Source organism: Aotus nancymaae, unplaced genomic scaffold (genome assembly GCF_030222135.1).
Source record: "Aotus nancymaae isolate 86718 unplaced genomic scaffold, 86718_ANA_hifiasm-v0.15.2.pri h1tg000010l, whole genome shotgun sequence".
Classification (NCBI taxonomy): Eukaryota; Metazoa; Chordata; class Mammalia; order Primates; family Aotidae; genus Aotus; species Aotus nancymaae.
Window position 1 is genome coordinate 30,865,829 of NW_026988421.1, and position 19,128 is coordinate 30,884,956.

At 41.3% G+C, this 19,128-nt stretch overlaps 2 protein-coding genes across 5 annotated transcripts in view; one reads left to right on the forward strand and one right to left on the reverse strand.

The window, feature by feature from the left end:
• LOC105708193 (heme A synthase COX15) overlaps positions 1-19,128 on the forward strand; it is a 38,724-nt gene that overhangs the window by 11,244 nt on the left and 8,352 nt on the right. The window contains exons 7-9 of one of the 2 annotated variants that reach the window (XM_012439443.3): positions 1,962-2,116; positions 4,315-4,428; positions 6,003-6,740. In XM_012439443.3, the coding sequence (XP_012294866.1) occupies positions 1,962-2,116; positions 4,315-4,428; positions 6,003-6,134 (401 nt within the window). In that variant the 3' untranslated portion in view covers positions 6,135-6,740. Of the gene's footprint in view, positions 1-1,961; positions 2,117-4,314; positions 4,429-6,002; positions 6,741-19,128 lie in introns of those variants that run through there. The other variant, XM_021672945.2, reaches the window with a different exon arrangement.
• Positions 1,334-19,128, reverse strand: part of ENTPD7 (ectonucleoside triphosphate diphosphohydrolase 7) — a 60,800-nt gene continuing 43,005 nt past the window's right edge. For 2 of the 3 annotated variants that reach the window (XM_012439439.2, XM_012439440.2), the window contains exon 13: positions 9,383-17,465. In XM_012439439.2, the coding sequence (XP_012294862.1) occupies positions 17,234-17,465 (232 nt within the window). In that variant the 3' untranslated portion in view covers positions 9,383-17,233. Of the gene's footprint in view, positions 2,138-9,382; positions 17,466-19,128 lie in introns of those variants that run through there. The other variant, XM_012439441.2, reaches the window with a different exon arrangement.

The following is a 19,128-nucleotide window of genomic DNA, read 5'->3' on the forward strand; positions in this document are numbered from 1 at the left end:
CTCTCTTGGGACTTAGAGACCTTATCTGTAAAATGGAGATTATGACAACAGTATGAGTAGTAAATGTGAAATGTGTAGAACGGTACTTGGTATGTAGCAAAGGCTATATAAGTGTTAGCTGTTACTATTATATAAACATTATTGTTATTATCACATTACATCAAGATGGTTCAGACAAAAGACTTGCCCTCAGAGATGGTTACAGGTGGAGAGTTCATTGGCATAGAGAGACCAACATAGGATTTTTTTCATTCATTCTTTTTTTTTTTTTTGGAGACCAAGTCTCACTCTGTTGCTCAGACTGTAGTGCAGTGGCATGATCTCAGCTCACTGCAACCTCTGCCTCCTGGGTCCAAGCGATTCTCATGCCTCAGCCTCCCAAGTAGCTGGGACTACAGATGCATGACACCACGCTCAGCTAATTTTTGTATTTTTAGTAGAGACGGGGTTTCACCACGTTGGCCAGGCTGTTCTGAAACTCCTGACCTCAAGTGATCCTCCCACCTCGGCCTCCCAAAGTGCTGGGATTGTAGGCATGAGCCACAAACCCAGCCTTTTTCATTCTTTAAACCACAGCACCTCTGCTGCTCTCATTCTAGAACTGCACTATCTAGTGGAGGAATCTGTAGCCTTGTATGGATATTTAAACTTATTAATTTAAGGTTAAATAAAATTTAAAATTTAGTTCTTCAGTCACACTGGCCACATTTCAGATGCTCCATAGGCACATGTGGCTAGTAGCTAGTATATTGGATGACACAAATACAGAATACTTCCACTCTCACAGAAAGTTCTATTGACAGCACTGCTCTGGAATAAAAAATAATGTTGATTCAAACCAATGAGCTACTCAACACTTTTATTTTTGGCATAAGAGCATGAATTTTTACTTCATAAGAGGTATTTAAAAAAAATAAATATGGAGTGCATTGGGTATGGTGACTTACATCTGTAATTCCAGCACTTTGGGATGCTGAGGCAGGTGGATTGCTTGAGCCAGGGAGTTCAAGACCAGCCTGAGCAAAATGGTGAAACCTCATCTCTACAAAAAATACAAAAATTAGCCAGGTGTGATGTTGTGCACCTGTAGTCCTGGCGACTCAGGGGGCTCAGGCGGGAAGATTGCTTGAGCCCAGGAGGTCAAGGCTGCAGTGAGCTAAGATTATGCCGCTGCACTCCAGCCTGGGTGACAGAGCAAGACTCTGACTCAAAAACAGGAAAAAAAAAAAGGGAGGGTGACCCAAACATTTCTGGATTTTCTTTGATAATAAATAATGGATCAGTCATCCATTCATTCATGAATACCCTCTTTATTTGTTTATCCAGGATTTCATTTATAAGTTTTGGGATTTTTCTCACTTCTGTGTTCAGTCAAAAAACATTTATTGAGCATTTGGGGAAGACAGATAATGCACAATAGAAACATAATGTGTTAGATGGTATTTAACGCCACGAAGAAAAATAAATTAGGGTCAGGAGACAGAAAATGGGCTAGGGGAGTGCTGTTTTACATGGGATCATCAAGTGAAATCTCTTTGATAAGGACATCTGAGTGGAAGCTGAGGAAGTAAGGGAGTCACTCATGCAGACATCTGTGGGAGAGCATTTCTAAAATAAATCAGTAGCACTCAGTAGGGGGTGAGGAGGGCATCAAAATCACTAAGGGAATTTTTCTAAGCTAATAAGCCTCTCCTCCTCCCCCTACACCAGAGCCTCTACTCCACTTCTCTAGAGGAAGCAGAATCTTGGGGTGGGAGCAGGTAAGGATGCAGAGATTTGAAGTTTCCATGGTGATTGTTATGGATCTTCCCTCTTGGAGAACTCCTGTTGTAGATCTTTCTATTATTCTCTGACTATTCCCTTAGTTTAACTCTGGGATAACAGACTTTTTCTATGTCAGAACTAATATCTGGTCTCTTCTTCCTCTCATTTTAATAAATACCACTTACCTTGGAATACAGGGGCTTTTGTGGCAGGGCTAGATGCTGGACTTGTTTACAACTCCTTTCCCAAAATGGGAGACTCCTGGATCCCGGAGGACCTCTTTACCTTCTCCCCCATCCTGAGGAATGTTTTTGAGAATCCCACCATGGTGCAGTTTGATCACCGGATTCTGGTAAGTGTAGCTGGTGGTTACCTGCCAGAGAGCACAGGAGCCTATCATAGGCTTTGGAGTGTCATCGGTGAAGCACTGATGGCAACAGGGTAGAGCAGGAACTATATTTCTTGCTCTCTTTGGAAGAAATTTTAGGACTAGTTCTCTCATCTAATGTCTTTGTCCTCATTACTCACCCCTGTCCCTCACCACCCATCCCAGCCAAATTCTAGCTTTCAGGGCATTACCAGCTTCTTAAAGTTCAAATATGCCTTTTACTACTTGGCAAGTGATAACCTCCTTCAATCCTGCACATACCTAGAAAGTCATTTCAGCAGAAATGAGGTTGAGTAGAGAGGAGAATGCAGAGACCATAGTTGCTGAGCACATAGCTATTGCAGCTAAACCAGAACCTCAAGGAGCCAGGAGCCAGGAGCTTCACCAGTACTTTTTATTCTATTTAAGCTAATATGTAGTGAGGGTCTGCTATGGGCCATGTAAAGATTGGCGTGGAGGCCTGGGTGTGATGAATTGGAGTGGGGAAAGATCAGCAGTAAGGAGACTGTGAGAAGCATAGTGCCACTGCAGTGCTGGGGAGGGTGAGGGGGATGGGGGCTACATGGTAGGAATGGAACTTGAGAAGAATGATGCATCTGAGAGAGAATTTAAAGGAACACAGAGGCTGGGCACAGTGGCTCACACCTGTAATACCAGCACTTTTGGAGGCTGAAGTGAAAAGATTGCTTGAGTCCAGGAGCTTGAGGCTGCAGTGAGCTGTGATCACATTACTGTACTGTAAGCCTGGGAGACAGAGTGAGAGCCTGTCTCTTAAAAAGTTAAATTTAGCCGAGGCGGGTGGATCACGAGGTCAAGAGATCGAGACCATCCTGGTCAACATGGTGAAACCCCGTCTCTACTAATACAAAAAATTAGCTGGGCACGGTGGCGCGTGCCTGTAATCCCAGCTACTCGGGAGGCTGAGGCAGGAGAATTGCCTGAACCCAGGAGGCGGAGATTGCGGTGAGCCGAGATCGCGCCATTGCACTCCAGCCTGGGTATCAAGAGCGAAACTCCGTCTCAAAAAAAAAAAAAAAAAAAAAAAAAAAAAAAAAAGTTAAATTTAAAAATAAGAAGACTGGACACAGTGGCTCATGCCTGTAATCCCAGCACTTTGGAAGGGTAAGACAAGAGGATCGCTTGAGCCCAAGAGTTCAAGATTAGCCTGGGCAACACAGGGAGACCTGATCTCTGCAAGAAAGAGAGAGAGAGAGAGAGAGAGAGAGAGAGAGAGAGAGGAGGGAGGGAGGGAGTGAGTTAATAGATTGGCTGTCAGGAATAAAGGTGAAGACAGATCAAGTGAAATCCCAAAGTTTCTTCTGCAGCATGCTTAAAACATGACCAACAGGAATGGGACCATCGAAATGAGTGTGAAGCTAGAGGTGGGAGGGTGTCATCAGATGGAGGCATGTTGAGTGTGAGATGAAAGACAGCACATACAGAGAGAGAGGGCCAGAGGATTCAGCTGTCCAACGGGGAGTGGGCGGAGGTACCATTACCTGCTGTGGACTGAGTCCCCACCTGCACACAGTATTTTGGCATAAGTAAAGCCTGATTGAAATTGTCATTGTGGAAAGCTCTGAAAAGGAAACAAAGTGAAATAAATGTGGAAATATGATAGAAAACATTCTCCCTGATATCGTGGGAGAGGAAGGGGACCTTATTGCCAGCCCTGGACCTTGGTTCTGAAGGGATAGGAATGAAAATGAGATATTAGGTCTTTTTTAGCACCAGCAGGTGGCACCACCACTTTCTCCACTCATACCCCAGGAAGATAACCCTCATCTGCTGGGGTCAGCCCTGCTTTAAGAATATAGGATTAGAGATACAGTTAGGGATAAGGATGCAAAGAATGACTTAAAAATGAGGGGAACACCCACATTGGAAGGTGGATGAGATCACTGGGAGTGAGGGTATATAAAGTGGTACATACAGAAACTTAGGTGGAGCCCTGGGTCACACCAACGTTTAAGTGGCAAGCAGAAGAGGACGGTGGAAGAGACAGTCTGCAGAGGAGGAATCAGGGTGGAACTGCGGGGATCTTCTCTGTGACTGGTACAGGAGGGTACTTGGTTGCTGAGTGGTTTCTACAGGAGATACATGTAAGGTGAGTAGAAACCTGGCACTTCTTTCTAATGTGTTAGAATCTTTCTTTCCTGCAGGGAATCACTTCAGTCACTGCCATTACAGTGCTATACTTCTTTTCCCGGAGAATTACCCTTCCTAGAAGGACCAAGATGGCAGCAATGACTCTGCTGGCTTTGGCATATACACAGGTATAAACCACTTCTTTTTGGTCTGACAGTATCCCCAGTACAAAGTTAAAAAGAGGCTGGGCACAATGGCTCATACCTGTAATCCCAGCACTTTGGGAGGCTTAGGTGGGCAGATCACTTGAGCCAGGAATTTGAGACCAGCCTGGGCAATATGACAAAACCCCGTCTCTACCAAAAATACAAAAATTAGATGGGCATGTGGGTGTGTGCCTGTAGTCCAAACTACTTGGGAGGCTGAGGTGGGAAGATCACCTAGGCCAGGGAGGTTGAGGCTACAGTGAGCCAAGATCACACCACTGCACCCCAGCCTGGGCAACAGAGTGAGATCCTGTCTGTTGGAAAAAAAAAAAAAAAGGAAAGGTGACAGACTAGGAGAAAATATTTTCCATACTTAACAATAAATTAAAAGATTAGGCCAGGTGCGGTGGCTCACATCTATAATCCCACCACTTTGGGAGGCCCAGGTGGGTAGATCACAAGGCCAGGAATTCGAGACCAGCCTGTCCAATATGGTGAAACCCCGTCTCTACTAAAAATACAAAAATTAGCTGGGCATGGTGGTGTGCGCCTGTAGTCCTGCTACTCAGGAGGCTGAGGCAGAAGAATTGCTTGAACCCGAGAGGCGGAGGTTGCAGTGAGTCAAGATTGTGCCACTGCACTCCAGCCTGGGCAACAGACTGAGACTCTGTCTAAAAAAACAAAAAAGATTAATAACCAGAAAATAAGTAAAGGACATCAGTACACAATTACCACAAAAAGAATGATGAGTTTCACTGATAATCAGAGAGGAGCACATTTTAAAAATGAGTACCATTTTGTTCCTATCAAATTGGAAAAAAAATGAAAAAATGAGAATTAGGTATTGCCATGGGCATTGGAAAATGGATACCTTCAAATATTCTTGGTGACAGCATGTGTTGGTACAGTTTTTTTCAGAGAGGAATTTGGCAATATCTTTTAAAAGTTAAATGGATAATCCTTTGGCCTAGCAAAAGGACTTATTAGTGTCTGTCCTAGAAACAGTCTAATTCACAAAGATCTTTTATATGAGGAAATTCATCATAGAATTGTGATAGTGAAAAATTGGAAACAACTTAAATAGTTAAACAACTATGGTATATCCATACTGTGGAATATACTGTACAGCAGTTTAAATAATAAGATCTCTAGTTCTTGGAACAAAAAAACCAAAGAACAAAAAAAGGAAAAGAAAAGATCTCAAAACATACTGTATATTGTTAAGTGGGAAAAAAGCAAGTGACACAGAACAATGTGTTTTTTCAAAAGCACAAAACTATTTCTCTATAAACATACTAAAGTATAAGTACAAAACTCGTAACTGACTATTTTGGGGAATTGGGATGGAATGAAGGATAATTAAGGGGAATTTTAGGTTTATCAATTTTGTTCAAATTTGTTTCGTAGCATATTTGCTTGTGAAATGAAAAATGTGTGTATTTTCACTGCCCTGATGGGAGGATGTGGAGATTGATGTGTGGTTATCGGTGCCTGGTGATTTTCAGTGTGAACTTTTGGCTACTGCCTTTCCTATTGCCTTCTTTCCTTTGTGACAGGTGGGCTTGGGCATTAGCACACTGCTGATGTACGTCCCAACTCCTCTGGCTGCCACTCACCAGTCAGGATCCTTGGCTTTGCTCACTGCTGCTCTTTGGCTGATGAATGAACTCCGAAGAGTCCCAAAATGATTCTCAGAGGACCAGCTTCCTGGGACTGTAACCGTGCTTTTGAGAGCTCATCAGAGAGCATAAGAACTGGGGCTTTTGTATGAGATGACCTTGACATACCAAGTGGTTTCCAAATGGTCAACTTATTTAAAAATCTTTTCCTGTTTTGAGATAGTCACTGGATCAAGAATGCATTAAGTATGGTTACCCTAAAGGTTCCTTTTTAAATCTGTTTTTCATGTTGAAAATCAGTTTTAATGTAGAGAGAGAAATGTACTGCCATTTGCTGCTTAACAGGTTTTGTGTCAGGTTTTTCAGTGTTGGCAAGCTCTTGGTTCTACATGTATGATTTCTATCTCCTTGTTCTCCTGAGTCCTTAATTCTGCCTAAATAGAATTTCTTTATGATCTTAACTTCACTTAGGTGAAGTTTGAAAGGATAGGATTAGCATACCCCAAAGTAGCCGGCTGATCTTCAGCAAAAAAAATAGGTAATGTCTTCTAATATCCTGATTTTCAGAAATGGAGAAGTTACAGACTTTGACAAGCTTAATGTATATATGTAGCAAAATGGTTTGTAAGTACTTGGAAAAGGAGGTAATCACCAAAACCCACTTGGATTTCTCAAGCACTAACCTAGTTCCTCTTTTTTTTTTGAGATGGAGTGTTGCACTGTTGCCTGGGCTGGAGTGCAGTGGCGCAATCTTGGCTCACTGCAACCTCTGCCTCCAGGGTTCAAGCAATTCTCCAGCATTAGCCTCCCAAGTAGCTGGGATTACAGGCACCCACCACCAAGCCCAGCTAGTTTTTTGTATTTTTAGTAGAGACAGGGTTTCACTATATTGGCCAGGCTAGTCTCAAACTCCTGACCTCGTGATCTGCCCTCGGCCTCCCAAAGTGCTGGCTGGGATTACAGGTATGAGCCTCCACGCCCAGCCTAGGTCCTCTTTTTTTTTTTTTTGAGACAGAGTTTTGTTCTTGTTGCCCAGCCTGGAGTGTGGTGACTTGATCTCAGCTCACTGCAACTTCTGCCTCCCAGGTTCAAGTGATTCTCATGCCTCAGCCTCCCAAGTAGTTGGGACCACAGGCACAAACCAAGCCTAGCTAATTTTATATTTTTAGTAGAGAAGGGGTTTCACCATGTTGGCCAGGCTGGTCTCGAACTCCTGACCTCAAGTGATCCACCTGCCTCAGCCACCTCAGCCTGCTAAAGTGCTGAGATTACAGGTGTGAGCCACTGCGCCTGGCTAGTTCCTCTTTTGATAAGGCTGTTAACATTACTAAGTCAGGCCGGGCGTGGTGGCTCACGCCTGTAATCCAAGCACTTTGGAGGCCAAGGCAGGCGGATCACCTGAGGTCGGGAGTTCAAGACCAACCTGACCAACATGGTGAAACCCCATCTTATAAAAGAAAAAGACAAAAAAACAACAACAAACAAACAGTGTAAGTCAGAGGAACGGAATCAGTATAAATTGGTTCCTGAGAGGGTTTCCTAACAGCCTTGTAATAAGAAAGAGATGGCCTTGATGGTGTAGTACGTGGACATCTATCCAGATATTTAAACAAATTGTTGACCACTGAATTAGTGTGATTTTGGTCTCTATTGATATTTTATAAGGCTCTGTCTTATTCAACTTTATTTTTTAAATCAGTGATTTGGATGAAGGCATTGGAAACATGTGATTTGAGGGTGGAGCAACCCAATGTTGCTAATATAATAGATGACAGTGGCAACTGAAAACAGTCCCAGAGTGACCCCATCAAAATGAAATTAAACAGATTAGAAATGTAACATATTCATTTAAATTAAATAAGTTGTATAAGTTTGGGCTGAAGAAACCTGGCTTTATATCATTTCGTATAAGAAAGACTTGGGGATTTCAGTTGGTTTCAGATTCAAAATGAACCAACTAGTATTCGTGTTATTATTATATGGTAACAGAAAAATTAGTGGTACTTCAGGTTTTCTCAGTAGACGTGTCACAGCCATAGCCAGAATACCCCTAACATGTTGCATTTCACTGTGATGGTCACTAAGTGTGTATCCAGAAGAAGACACCAGGATGGTGAGGAGTCCAGAACCCCTATCACACAGGGAATAGTTGAAGGAACTAGGGATATTTAACTGGAGAAGAGAACATTTGGGGAGAGAGCAAGATTCCTTTCCTTAGAAGTTGAAGCCCTCTCATGCAGAAGAGGGAATGAGCTTCCATTGTGCTGCAGAGCTGGGAGCAATGGGTGAAAGTTGCAGGAAGTTAGTTTTAGTTCTGTAGAAGGCAAGAGTAGGGTAGACCAAATCAAATGACCTCTGGGGTCAGGCTGGTGGAGACCGTAACACTGGCGAGCAGGTGTGTCAGCTCGGGCTAACCTACTGCTGAGTTCTGGTCTGTTGCTGCTGCTCTACAGGTCCAGAGTTGTTAGATCTTCTGGGTTTTTGTTTCGCTTTTTGAAATAAGGAAAATAAGTTTATCTTTAGTTTTCCTTGGATATACTTAGATTTCATACAGTAACAATACAAATACAAAGGGAAAACAAACATCTGGATTTCATCCTTGACCTCATTTACAAAGCAAAAAGAGATGCTGGATTCAGATATAAATGTTTAATTTTACAGTGTTTAAGTCACCAAATCTTCTGGCTTTTTAAAAGAAGCCACAAGTCTAGATTTTTATGTGAAACCTCTCAATTAAGTATTGGAAACTAATTTCAAGATTTTTTAAAATGTTATGCAGGTTCAACATGTCTGGGAGCCATAAATGATCTATGACCTAACGTTTCCCATTTTTAATCTCCGAACAAGGTGATCTCAGTTTTTTCAACTCCAGTACTCCATAAGTTTGTGTGACCTGTAGTGTGCCATTCTCAGGTGGTGATATGGTTTGGATGTTTTCTCCCCTCCAAATCTCATGTTCAAAATGTGACATTCAGTGTTAGAGGTGGACCTAGTGGGAGGTATTTGAGTCCTGGGGGTGGATCCCTTTTGCATGACTTTGTGCCATCCCCATAGTAATGAGTGAGTTCTCACTCTGGTAGTTTATGCAAGAGCTGGTTGTTTAAAAGAACTTGGAACTGGGCCAGGCGCAGTGGCTCACGCCTGTAATCCCAGCACTTTGGGAGGCTAAGGCAGGCAGATCATGAGATCAGGAGATTGAGACCATCCTGGCTAACATGGTGAAACCCTATCTCTACTAAAAATACAAAAAATTAGCTGGGCATGGTGGTGCATGCCTGTAGTCCCAGCTACTTGGGAGGCTGAAGCAGGAGAATCACTTGAACCCAGGAGGTGGAGGTTGCAGGGAGCCAAGATCGCATCACTGCACTCCAGCCTGGGCAATAGAGCAAGACTTTGTCTCAAAACAAAAAAAGCCTAGAACTTCCTCCTCTCTCTTGCTCTCTCACCATGTGACACACTGGCTCCCCTTCACCTTCCACCATGATTGTAAACTTCCTGAGGCCCTCACCAGAAGCAGATGGCAGTGCCATGCCACCTGTACAGTTCTATGCAGAACTGTGAGCCAAATAAACCTCTTTACTTTATAAAAATTCTCAGGTATTTCTTTATAGCAATGCAAGCAGACTAACACAGGTGATTCTTAGCAAAACAGTTTGTCAATTTTTCATAAATCCTAGACCCTGATGGGTTTATGCTATTGCCTAGAAGAGATTCCCGACTTCTCTCTTATTTGAATGTCAGAAAAATCCCAAAACCCAAGCCTCATCTAAGACCAATGAACTCACAATCTCTGGACATAATAAAAGGCATATTTTAAAAGTTCCCCCAGGTATCCAATGTGCAGACAAGTCTAGGGACCACTGGCTTAGGTCCTAATAGACTAGTTACCTTAGAAAGTTCTGACTAGCTTATTCCCATTCCCTCTAATTTCCACCCCACCCTATCATTTGATCTGCTATATTGATCCTGTTAGTATGTTAGTAGGATATGATCTCTTCTGGATAGAATCCTTCAAAGAAAGGGGACTTTAGTTCCTGAGGCAGGTTCCCACACCATCCTCTCCTGATCCTCAAACCCAGGTTGTCCTTAGTTAATAAGTGAGTCAGCAGAGGGCAGTGTGACCCAACCCAAAGAACCATATATTAATGCTTCTACAGTTCCCTCCAAGGAAGTAGCAACTGGTGAATAAAGTTTCAGATGTTTTACTTCGTTTTTCTTTATTACAGATGATGAATACATTTGGAAAAACAACTGGTTGCATTTAGTTATATAACTGTATTATGCCACCTATGAGCTCCCAGTGAATGATTATCTTATTTTTTATATTTGTTATTCCCAGCACTGCCAGACACATATCAAATATTGAATGAGTTAATGCATGAATGGAAAATGGACAATTACAGTTTGATGTCCCAAATATCTTTTTCCCAAAAAGTCATCGTATACCTATAGGATTAAATAAATTTCCCTTAGTATTTTCAAAAGTTTCTCTGCACTTCTGTCCGTTGTTTTTAAAACATGAAGGAAATTAAAACACATGGCTTTCTTAATCTGTCAACTTAGAATATTTTGTCTGTAACTTAGACTGACAAATACTATCTATTGTAGCAGGGGTAATGGTTAGCAACTCCCTAAAGCAATGTCGGTTGCAGAGATCAACACTGATGATCATAATTTTAGGATAACCAGTTTATCTATAGCTACACTTGTGGTCCTGGGATAAATAGTGGGTTATATATCAGCATATGTAACACATATACCCATGTCCCTGCATAAGGGAGAATGCATCACCTCTCTAACATGCATTGCACATTTTCCTCAACACTGACTTAAAATGTTTGTCAGTGAGAATGTTAAGAATTCAAAATCCAGCAAAAGTATTGTTTAATGTGAAGCAGTAAAAAAACATCGTCTTAACAGCTCTCCAAAGCAATGTAATAAAGGCAGCCTTTGGTTTTTTAAAGTGTGGTGTGTCTAGTTGTGGATCATAATCAAAAGATGTCTTTCACCACACTCCACAGAGGCCTTCGATCAAGGTAGAAATAATGGGGGAGACATGGCATGTACTTCAGGGCTTCAAATAAAAGGGAATTGTAGAATGAGAACTTCAAATAAAACACAGTAACAGAACTACTAGAAACCAAAGTCTGTGTCTGGGATTCCTGCTTGTAGAAAGACACTTATGAAGCTAATAAGGGGCAGTCTTCACCAGCAGCAGCCAAATGCTGGCAAGTCCTCTGTAGGAGGGGCCACTTAGGAAAGTACCAGAGCTTCCTTGGAGTGGAGGAGGAGGAGTGGGCCACCAGAGGATATACAAGTGGCTGCCCTACTTTAGAAGGAGAGGCTCAGGAGCAGACATATCTTTATGCTAACCTGAAGTCATGTATGTGTGGCTATACATAGCCTGTGATTCAGAAAATTTTTCAACTTTGGTTTTCATAAAAATGGCAAGCAATGATGGATTACATCTCAAAAGTGAAAGCCCTTGTAGTATTAGTAATGATTTGGTTTTATTAAAAGGATCTCCTATTGCTCAGATTTCCAGAGAAAATGGTCAACTAGTGTGTTATTCCTTTCCTGTCCCTCTAATAACGGTACCGACAAACTGGGAAATAATGAAATATTAGAGCAAAAGAGAAATGTATAATAACACAAGAGAAGTCTATTAGGATATAAGTAAGTAGACGGAGCAGGCTTAAAATGAAGCTTGAACAAGCCATCTGCAGAAACAGAAAACAGGATAGATGGGACACCCAAACAAGGTGCCACAGCTTTTCAACTTAGATCCATGTTATGAGAGAGAGCGGGCCAAGAACACAACCTAATAAGTGTTCGATTTGAGGTATAGTCACTGTTTGCTATTTTATAGTATTAAATCAAAATATTATTGACTAACAATCCTATTATTATTAAAACTTTTGGTCTTGAGTCTTATTTTTTAACAGTAGTATTTTTTGTAACACCAAAAAAATCCTCACAAGTTTGACAGAGCATATTGCCTCAGGGGCTGGACTCTGGAGCTAGCATTCCTAAGAGACTAAAATGGAAGAATTTGAAACATCTGCTGTTTCTACCATAATTCCTATTCCCAGTCAACATTTATACCACATACCACAGCAAAAAGGACAACTAGATACTAGTTTTGAATTAATTTGAAAAGTTTAAAGACAACAAAAAGAAACAGCTCTCTGTTTCTGTAACAGAGTCTGGAAACTGTCCAAGAATTAACCACGAAGTTCTTTAATGAGGTAGATGTAATAGGCATTTATACCTTCATCTAGGCTGTAGTCATCTAATGAATTGCTTGGATGCTGTGGTAAAGGAAATTGTGTAAAATTAATTGTTTCAAAAAGATGTATAAAATTTAAAAGTACTAAAAGAAATACAGAAACTAGAATAGATGTAGTGAAAACTTGGCACTATTTCAAACAAAGTATTTTTTTCAAAGTTTATTCCTAAATGTGAGCAAAGCAGTCATAAATGAATGTCAGAAGCAGTTATAAAGATTGGGCATGGTTAGTTGTGGCCAGCTGTCTTATAAAGAATAGATTCTGTTTATACTTGCAGAAAGATTCTGTCAATGAGCATTCACTGTAGCTGACAAAGTAGTTGGGGTGTCTGTGTTACAGAGAAACCTGGGGCCTAGGAGGCCAGTCACTGTGACTTTACACATATTACTACTGCTCTGGGCCTCAGTTTCATCACCCATACAAATCAAGGGGGTTGGCCAGAAGACCTTTAAAATCCCAGCTTTAAAACTCTTCTGAAATTTATCATGATTGGTATTAGAAACTCCATTTCTACCAACCTTATCATCAGGGGTTATGGATAAAATAGGAGGCTCTTTTGGGCAGCCTGGTCTTCTAAACCAAAAGACAAAATGCTCTTCCCAAAGCCTTATGACTTTTCTACCTTGTCTTCTGCTTTTAGTTTCTAATCTTGTCTAGCCACCTTGTTGTATAGATGAGAACCAAACCAGAGATGGTAAGTGACTTGCATGGGGTACCAGAGCTAGTAAATGACAAAGCCAGAACTAGAATCCAGGTCTGCCGTTCGTTAAGCCTACTTACTGTTCTTTCTCTTAAGTGATACCACTCACTTGTCTTCCATCCCTGACAAAAAGCAAAACACAAAACTGTGAGAAGCATCTGTGTAGATGATACCAGTGAGAAGTGTACATTATTTTATTTCAAAAATGTAAATATGGATGTGATAATAAATGTTAATGCCTAAAAAGACTAGTTTAGCAAGTGCATGGCAGGCATTCAGTCAGCCACATTTCAGCAATCACTGGCCAAGGTCTTGAAGTTAAAGGAATCTCTTAGGATGAGGAGGGGGTGGGGCAGGATACTTTGGAAGATATTTGGAGAATAAATAGAAGATGGGTGGAAAGTGATGAAAATTTCCCAGACCAGAAGAGACACTGGACTACTAGAGCAGGGAGGGGGAGAGGAGAGCACGGGTTGAAAAACTATCTATTAGGTACTATGCTCACCACCTGGTGATGGGATCTGTACCCCAAACCTCAGCATCACTCAATATACTCATGTAACAAACCTGCACTTATACCCCCTGAATCTAAAATAAGTTGAAATTATTTATAAAAAACAAAAAGAAAAATCTCAGCAAAAATTTCCCACACCAAGGAAATTCAAGGAACTAAAGTACTGAGAAGAAAAAATGGTATAATTTGGCTTAGAGTTAACTGCAACTTAAGTGAATGAAATGCCACATAAATGGATATTTTACATATTTTCATTATGTTCTAGTAACAAGAATTTGGGGAAAGTGATGGATTGTGCTATCACAAGACTAAAAAGCATCACTACAAGCCACTGACTCCTGCTTTGACATCTGTGACCTGTCTCAGTAATAACAAGCCTACTAAAATAGTTCAGGTTCACTGCTTCTGTTAACAAGAGTGGTTGGTAAGATTCAAAGGACCAGTGGAATGTGAATTTTATGACACCATAATTATCTTCACGGGAGAATCACCAAAGTGCAAAAATGCAAATAGAAAAGAAATCTTTAAAAACCAAAGGGTAAGGCAAGATAGATTTCTGCTCCTATAAGCTATTTTATTATAAGGAAGCAATTATATTTAAGTAATTGGCCTTTAGCAAGGAATAAGTGGCTTTTGTTTCTAGCTAATGAGATTTCATTTAAAATCTATTAATAGGGAGAACAGAAGCAGCACAGGAGCCAATACCAACAGTAAATATTCAGTTCTTCTGAGGGATGATAAAATTTTCCTTCAGTATTGTGGAACTCCTGGAAGCCTTGCTCACGGTAATAAAGAAAAGCCTAGATCCCATAATATTAAAGTAATGAACAGGATATAACACATTAAACACTGCAAAACAAAAGAAGAAATACATATATATTGAAAAAGTGATAAATGTAGATATCCTGAGATTCTCAACTATAAAAAGAACAGAGTAATATCAATTTGAAAGGTTGTTGTAATGACTAAATAATACACATAAAATCCTTAACAGTGTCTGGTACATAACAAAGTCTTAACAAAGAATGGTTATTACTATAGCCAGGATGAAGAATACTAATACGAGCTTTCAAATTGGGCCAGTCCCTTACTTCCCTGTTTCAACTTCATTTTTAGCACATGCATATGATCACTGTTAGCCAGTCAAGTAGTTTCCGACTAGATCATTGATTAGCTCTAACAAGAAAACCAAAGATAGTATTTGGAAACCAAGATGAGGGCAAAAGGAAATGTTAACTGGATAGGCAATAGCTAGCTAAAACATATTTTGACCTTATTTTTTGTTGTTGTTGTGGAGTCTCACTCTGTCACCCAGGCTGGAGTGCAGTGGCATGATCTCAGCTCACTGCAACCTCCGCCTCCTGGGTTCAGGCGATTCTTCTGCCTCAGCCTCCTAAGTAGCTGGGATTACAGGCGCGTGCTACCTCGCCCAGCTAATTTTTAAATATTTTTAGTAGAGACGGGGTTTCACCATCTTGGCCAGGCTGGTCTCGAACCCCTGACCTCGTGATCCACCTGCCTTGGCCTCCCAAAGTGCTGAGATTACAGGCACAAGCCACCATGGCTGGCCTTGACATTATTTTTAAGCAGCATTCATAAGGTTCATGGAGCACTGGTACTAAAAGAAAAAGCAGTGTAGAAGTCCTAAAAACCAAAGGAAATTGCTATGAAAGAAGCCCTAATAAAAGGTAATATATTTCCAAAGAAACAGAGGCCAGGTGCAGTAGCTCATTCCTATAATCCCAGCACTTTGGGGGCCAAGGTGGGAGGATGGCTTGAGCCCAGGTGTTTGAGACCAGCCTGGACAACATAGTGAGGCTCCATCTCTAAAAAAATAAAAGATTACCTGAGTGTGGTGGTGCATACCTGTAGTCCAAGCTACTTTGGAGTCTGAGGTGGGAGGATTGCTTGAGCCCAGGAGGTTGAGGCTACAGTGAGCCATGATATTGCTCCACTGCACTCCAGCCTGGGCGACAGCATGAGGCCCTGCCTCCAAGAAAAAAAAAAAAAAAGGAACAGAGTCTGCATGTTTAGTCCATGCTTATCTCATTTTAAAACAATACAATACAAGACTGGTCATCTTTTTATCTACCAACCAAGGGTCAGTATACTTATTTTTATCTTAGTTTATTTCTAGGAAGATCTTCTTTTTCTGTTTTATAAAGCATTTGATTCCTTTCTGTTCCCAGTATAAAATTTATGTTTGAAGAGTCTACTTTTTTTTTTCTTTAAAGCCAGGGACTTTTCCCCCTATTAATCTAATCTCAGAAATCAAAGGTGACGAAAAGAAAATGCTCCTAGCCCTGGGAGCAAATTCGTGGACAGGACATTCAAGGCTGCATGTAGGAAAGGGTAAAATATAAGACAAGACACCACACAGAGCTGATGAAGAGAAATCCTTATGCAATATAATGGCTAAATGTAGAGGAGAAGCAAAGCTCCTGAAGGGTAGCGGGTGAAAATGTAATTATTATGGCTTTTCCTCTCACTTCATTAATGGAAGTGCTGCTTATGACTGAGCAGTCTCTTAATAGAGGTTCTGAAACTTGCCAGGTGGCTTATGAACAGATTGATCTATTCCAAAGTTTAGAATTTGCTCCCTTTCCGACATTCCGAGAGTCAGAAATTGAGAAAACTTCCATTTCTTAAAACAATAAGAACTTTGATTTTATTGCCTTTGCCCACTCTCCTGATTCTGTTCTCCTTCTCTTTTAAAAACAACCCAAACACATTCCCCAAACTACATATTAATCTTGCAGTGAAATGAAAAAACTGTCTTTGAATCTTCCTGTCTCAAGGCTCATAAAAACAGGCCTAGGGGGCAGTAACCTAAAATCAGACAAATCCAGGTTCCCAGTCCCCATCACAGCTTCTCCATCCTACTAACACACTTAAGGCTCAAAAAGCAAAATTAATGCCCAGACAGCCTGTGAGGCACATAGACATGGAAAAATGTTCTATCCTGGTCATACCAGGCATCAGATAAGATACTAAAATCTTCCACAGATCATTCATTTAGAAGGGGTTCTAACCTTTAAAATCATGTACTAACATCAACACTATGACAGGGATCTTGGATCACACCCATGATGGCTTCTTTGTCAAGTAAGCAAGGAAGTTATATCATTTTGGTGCCTGGAAATTCCTATGTGGTCCATTGAACTGCAAAGATCTTGGATCCTTATTAAAGGCTGTGGATCTCCACATAAATGATATCTCTGTTACAGAGAAGGAAGGTGCTGCTGCACTTTCTAGAATGTCTCTGGCTTTGTATCAGTCAGATGCTACAAGTTTTATTTCAACCAGGCTTCCAGTGTGCCCAGTGCCAAACTTCATGCTTCAGCAAGGGAAGAAAAGATGAGATCCCAGGAATATACCAGACCTCTCAGAAGGAGAAGTTGAAGCCTGCTTCAATTGGACAAAGCTTGGTCCCCCATATTAGCACCAATCTCCTGTCATTTAGTTCCTCACAGATTAAATTATAGCTTCTCTCAGAGAAGACCTGGGTACTTAGAAGGAATCATGGTAGAAAGTAAAGTAGAAATTCCAAGGGCAGATATCCACAAGGTCAGGCATCACAGCATCTGAGGCCAAAGAAGAAAGTGGAGGAATTGAATGAGCAGCAACTTGGGGGTGCTCAAGCTTCTCTAGTCCTGGCCCGGCCTCACGGCCCCACCTGTACTCCCATCATGGGCACCACCTCTTCAAGCCACAGCAAGTCCAATGGAGCTGAGGTTCGCGTTTGTCGGTGGTGAATTCGGCGTAGCCGTAGAAGGTATAGGATGATAGCCAGTAGCACCACCAGGATACAGGCAAAGAAGAGATAGTGGTTGTATACAAATGAGAGACGGAACCAGCTACCATGAGCTTGTCGGACACCTTCCTGCCGAAGATCCCTAGGGAAGAATTAAGAATTTGTAGGTGGAAAAAAACTGTAGTTTCAGAGGGAGACATTTACTCTGATTTTGAAAGGCCCTGTAGTTTTATTCCATCCACATAAACATTTTATGACACCAGCTCCACAGAGCAGGCAAAGTGGAAGAAGATCCCCAGCCCCAGAGCTGCCACAAGATCCCTCCTGTGTCTTCCTTCCCACGGCCTCCAGAAGGGACCTCCAGGCTTATATCCTCCAGAATCTAAGGCAAAATGGGAAGGCCTTTGAAACTGAAGCTCAAAAAATGAACAAAGGCTAGATTGGCCCTCTGTAACATATATCTTAAAATATGGTTTATAAATATAGTACGAATGAGAATATGGTATCCCCTAAATCCAATAGAGAAATCAGAGTGTGTCTAAATCCTTTTGTTAAAGTTGCTATGCATCCGAGCACAGTGGCACATGCCTGTAATCGAAGCACTTGGGGAGGCCAAGCCAGGAGGCTTACTTGATGCCAGGAGTTCAAAACCAGCCTGGTCAACATAATAAAACCCCATCTCTCCAGAAGAAAAAGTTAAAAATTAGCTGGGCATGGTGGTAAGCACCTGTATTTCCAGCTACTCAGAAGGCTGAGGCAGGAGAGTCACTTGAGCCCAGGAGTTCAAGGTTGCAGTGAGCTATGAACACGGCACTGCACCACACTCAGCCTGGGCAACAGAGCAAGACCCTGTCTCAAAAAAATAATAATAAAGTTACTATGTTTTCTTAGGATCTAGGATATATCTAAATAAAGCTGTTACCTGATCAACTATATTATAGTCTGAAAAAAATAAAGATAAGATATAAAAACCAAGTGCAATGGTCCACCTAGCTAGAACAGAAGCCACTCTTCAGTGGTCCGGATCCCAGATCTAGTTTTGTCTTGTTTGACCTGCAGTGTTCTTTTATAATGTGAATCTCTAAACTGAAAGACTTGATAAAAAAATATGGATCTCTGACTTTTCTGGACTGTTAAGAACTGGCAATGCTGGGACAGCACTTGTGCGTAACAGTAACCAGCCCATTAATTGGGGTATACTCTCCAGTTGTGGGCAACCCTCACCTAGCCCACTTCCCTCACTTCTATCACCTGCTTGGCTCCTGACAGCATTGAGTTTAGAGGAACAGACATCAAAGATGAAAAATTCATCTGAGTTTATCTGAAACAGTCCAGGGTACAGAGTACCTAAAAATTGTCCCAAATATCTCACAGTACATAAAAGTAAGGCATCAGGCTACCAGAGTTTGATGAAAGTAGCCCTACTAAAAACATCTCACATCCTTTATTCTAATTCTGACCCACCAAAAAAGCCTTCAAAGTCAATGACACAATTTCTGGAGTGCCTCTCTCCATTACAAAAGATTGCTCTAGACATCCTACCCCTGTTCTTTAGTCAGATATGTTTTCCAGGGTTACCCAAGAATGACATTTTAGCTTGTCAGCATCTTGGAAGTGATTAGTAAGAGCTCAGTCCGAAAGCTGGGTAAACAAATAAAGCTGGATTTCTGAGGTAGCAAAGCTGAGTAACAAACTCCAAACCAGTAACGCTCAACCTTCTTTGAGTATGCCTGACAATAATAGTGGCTCACATGGAAGTAATAGGAGTTTGTTTTTGTGAGGGGGTAGGGAGGAAGGTCACTTAA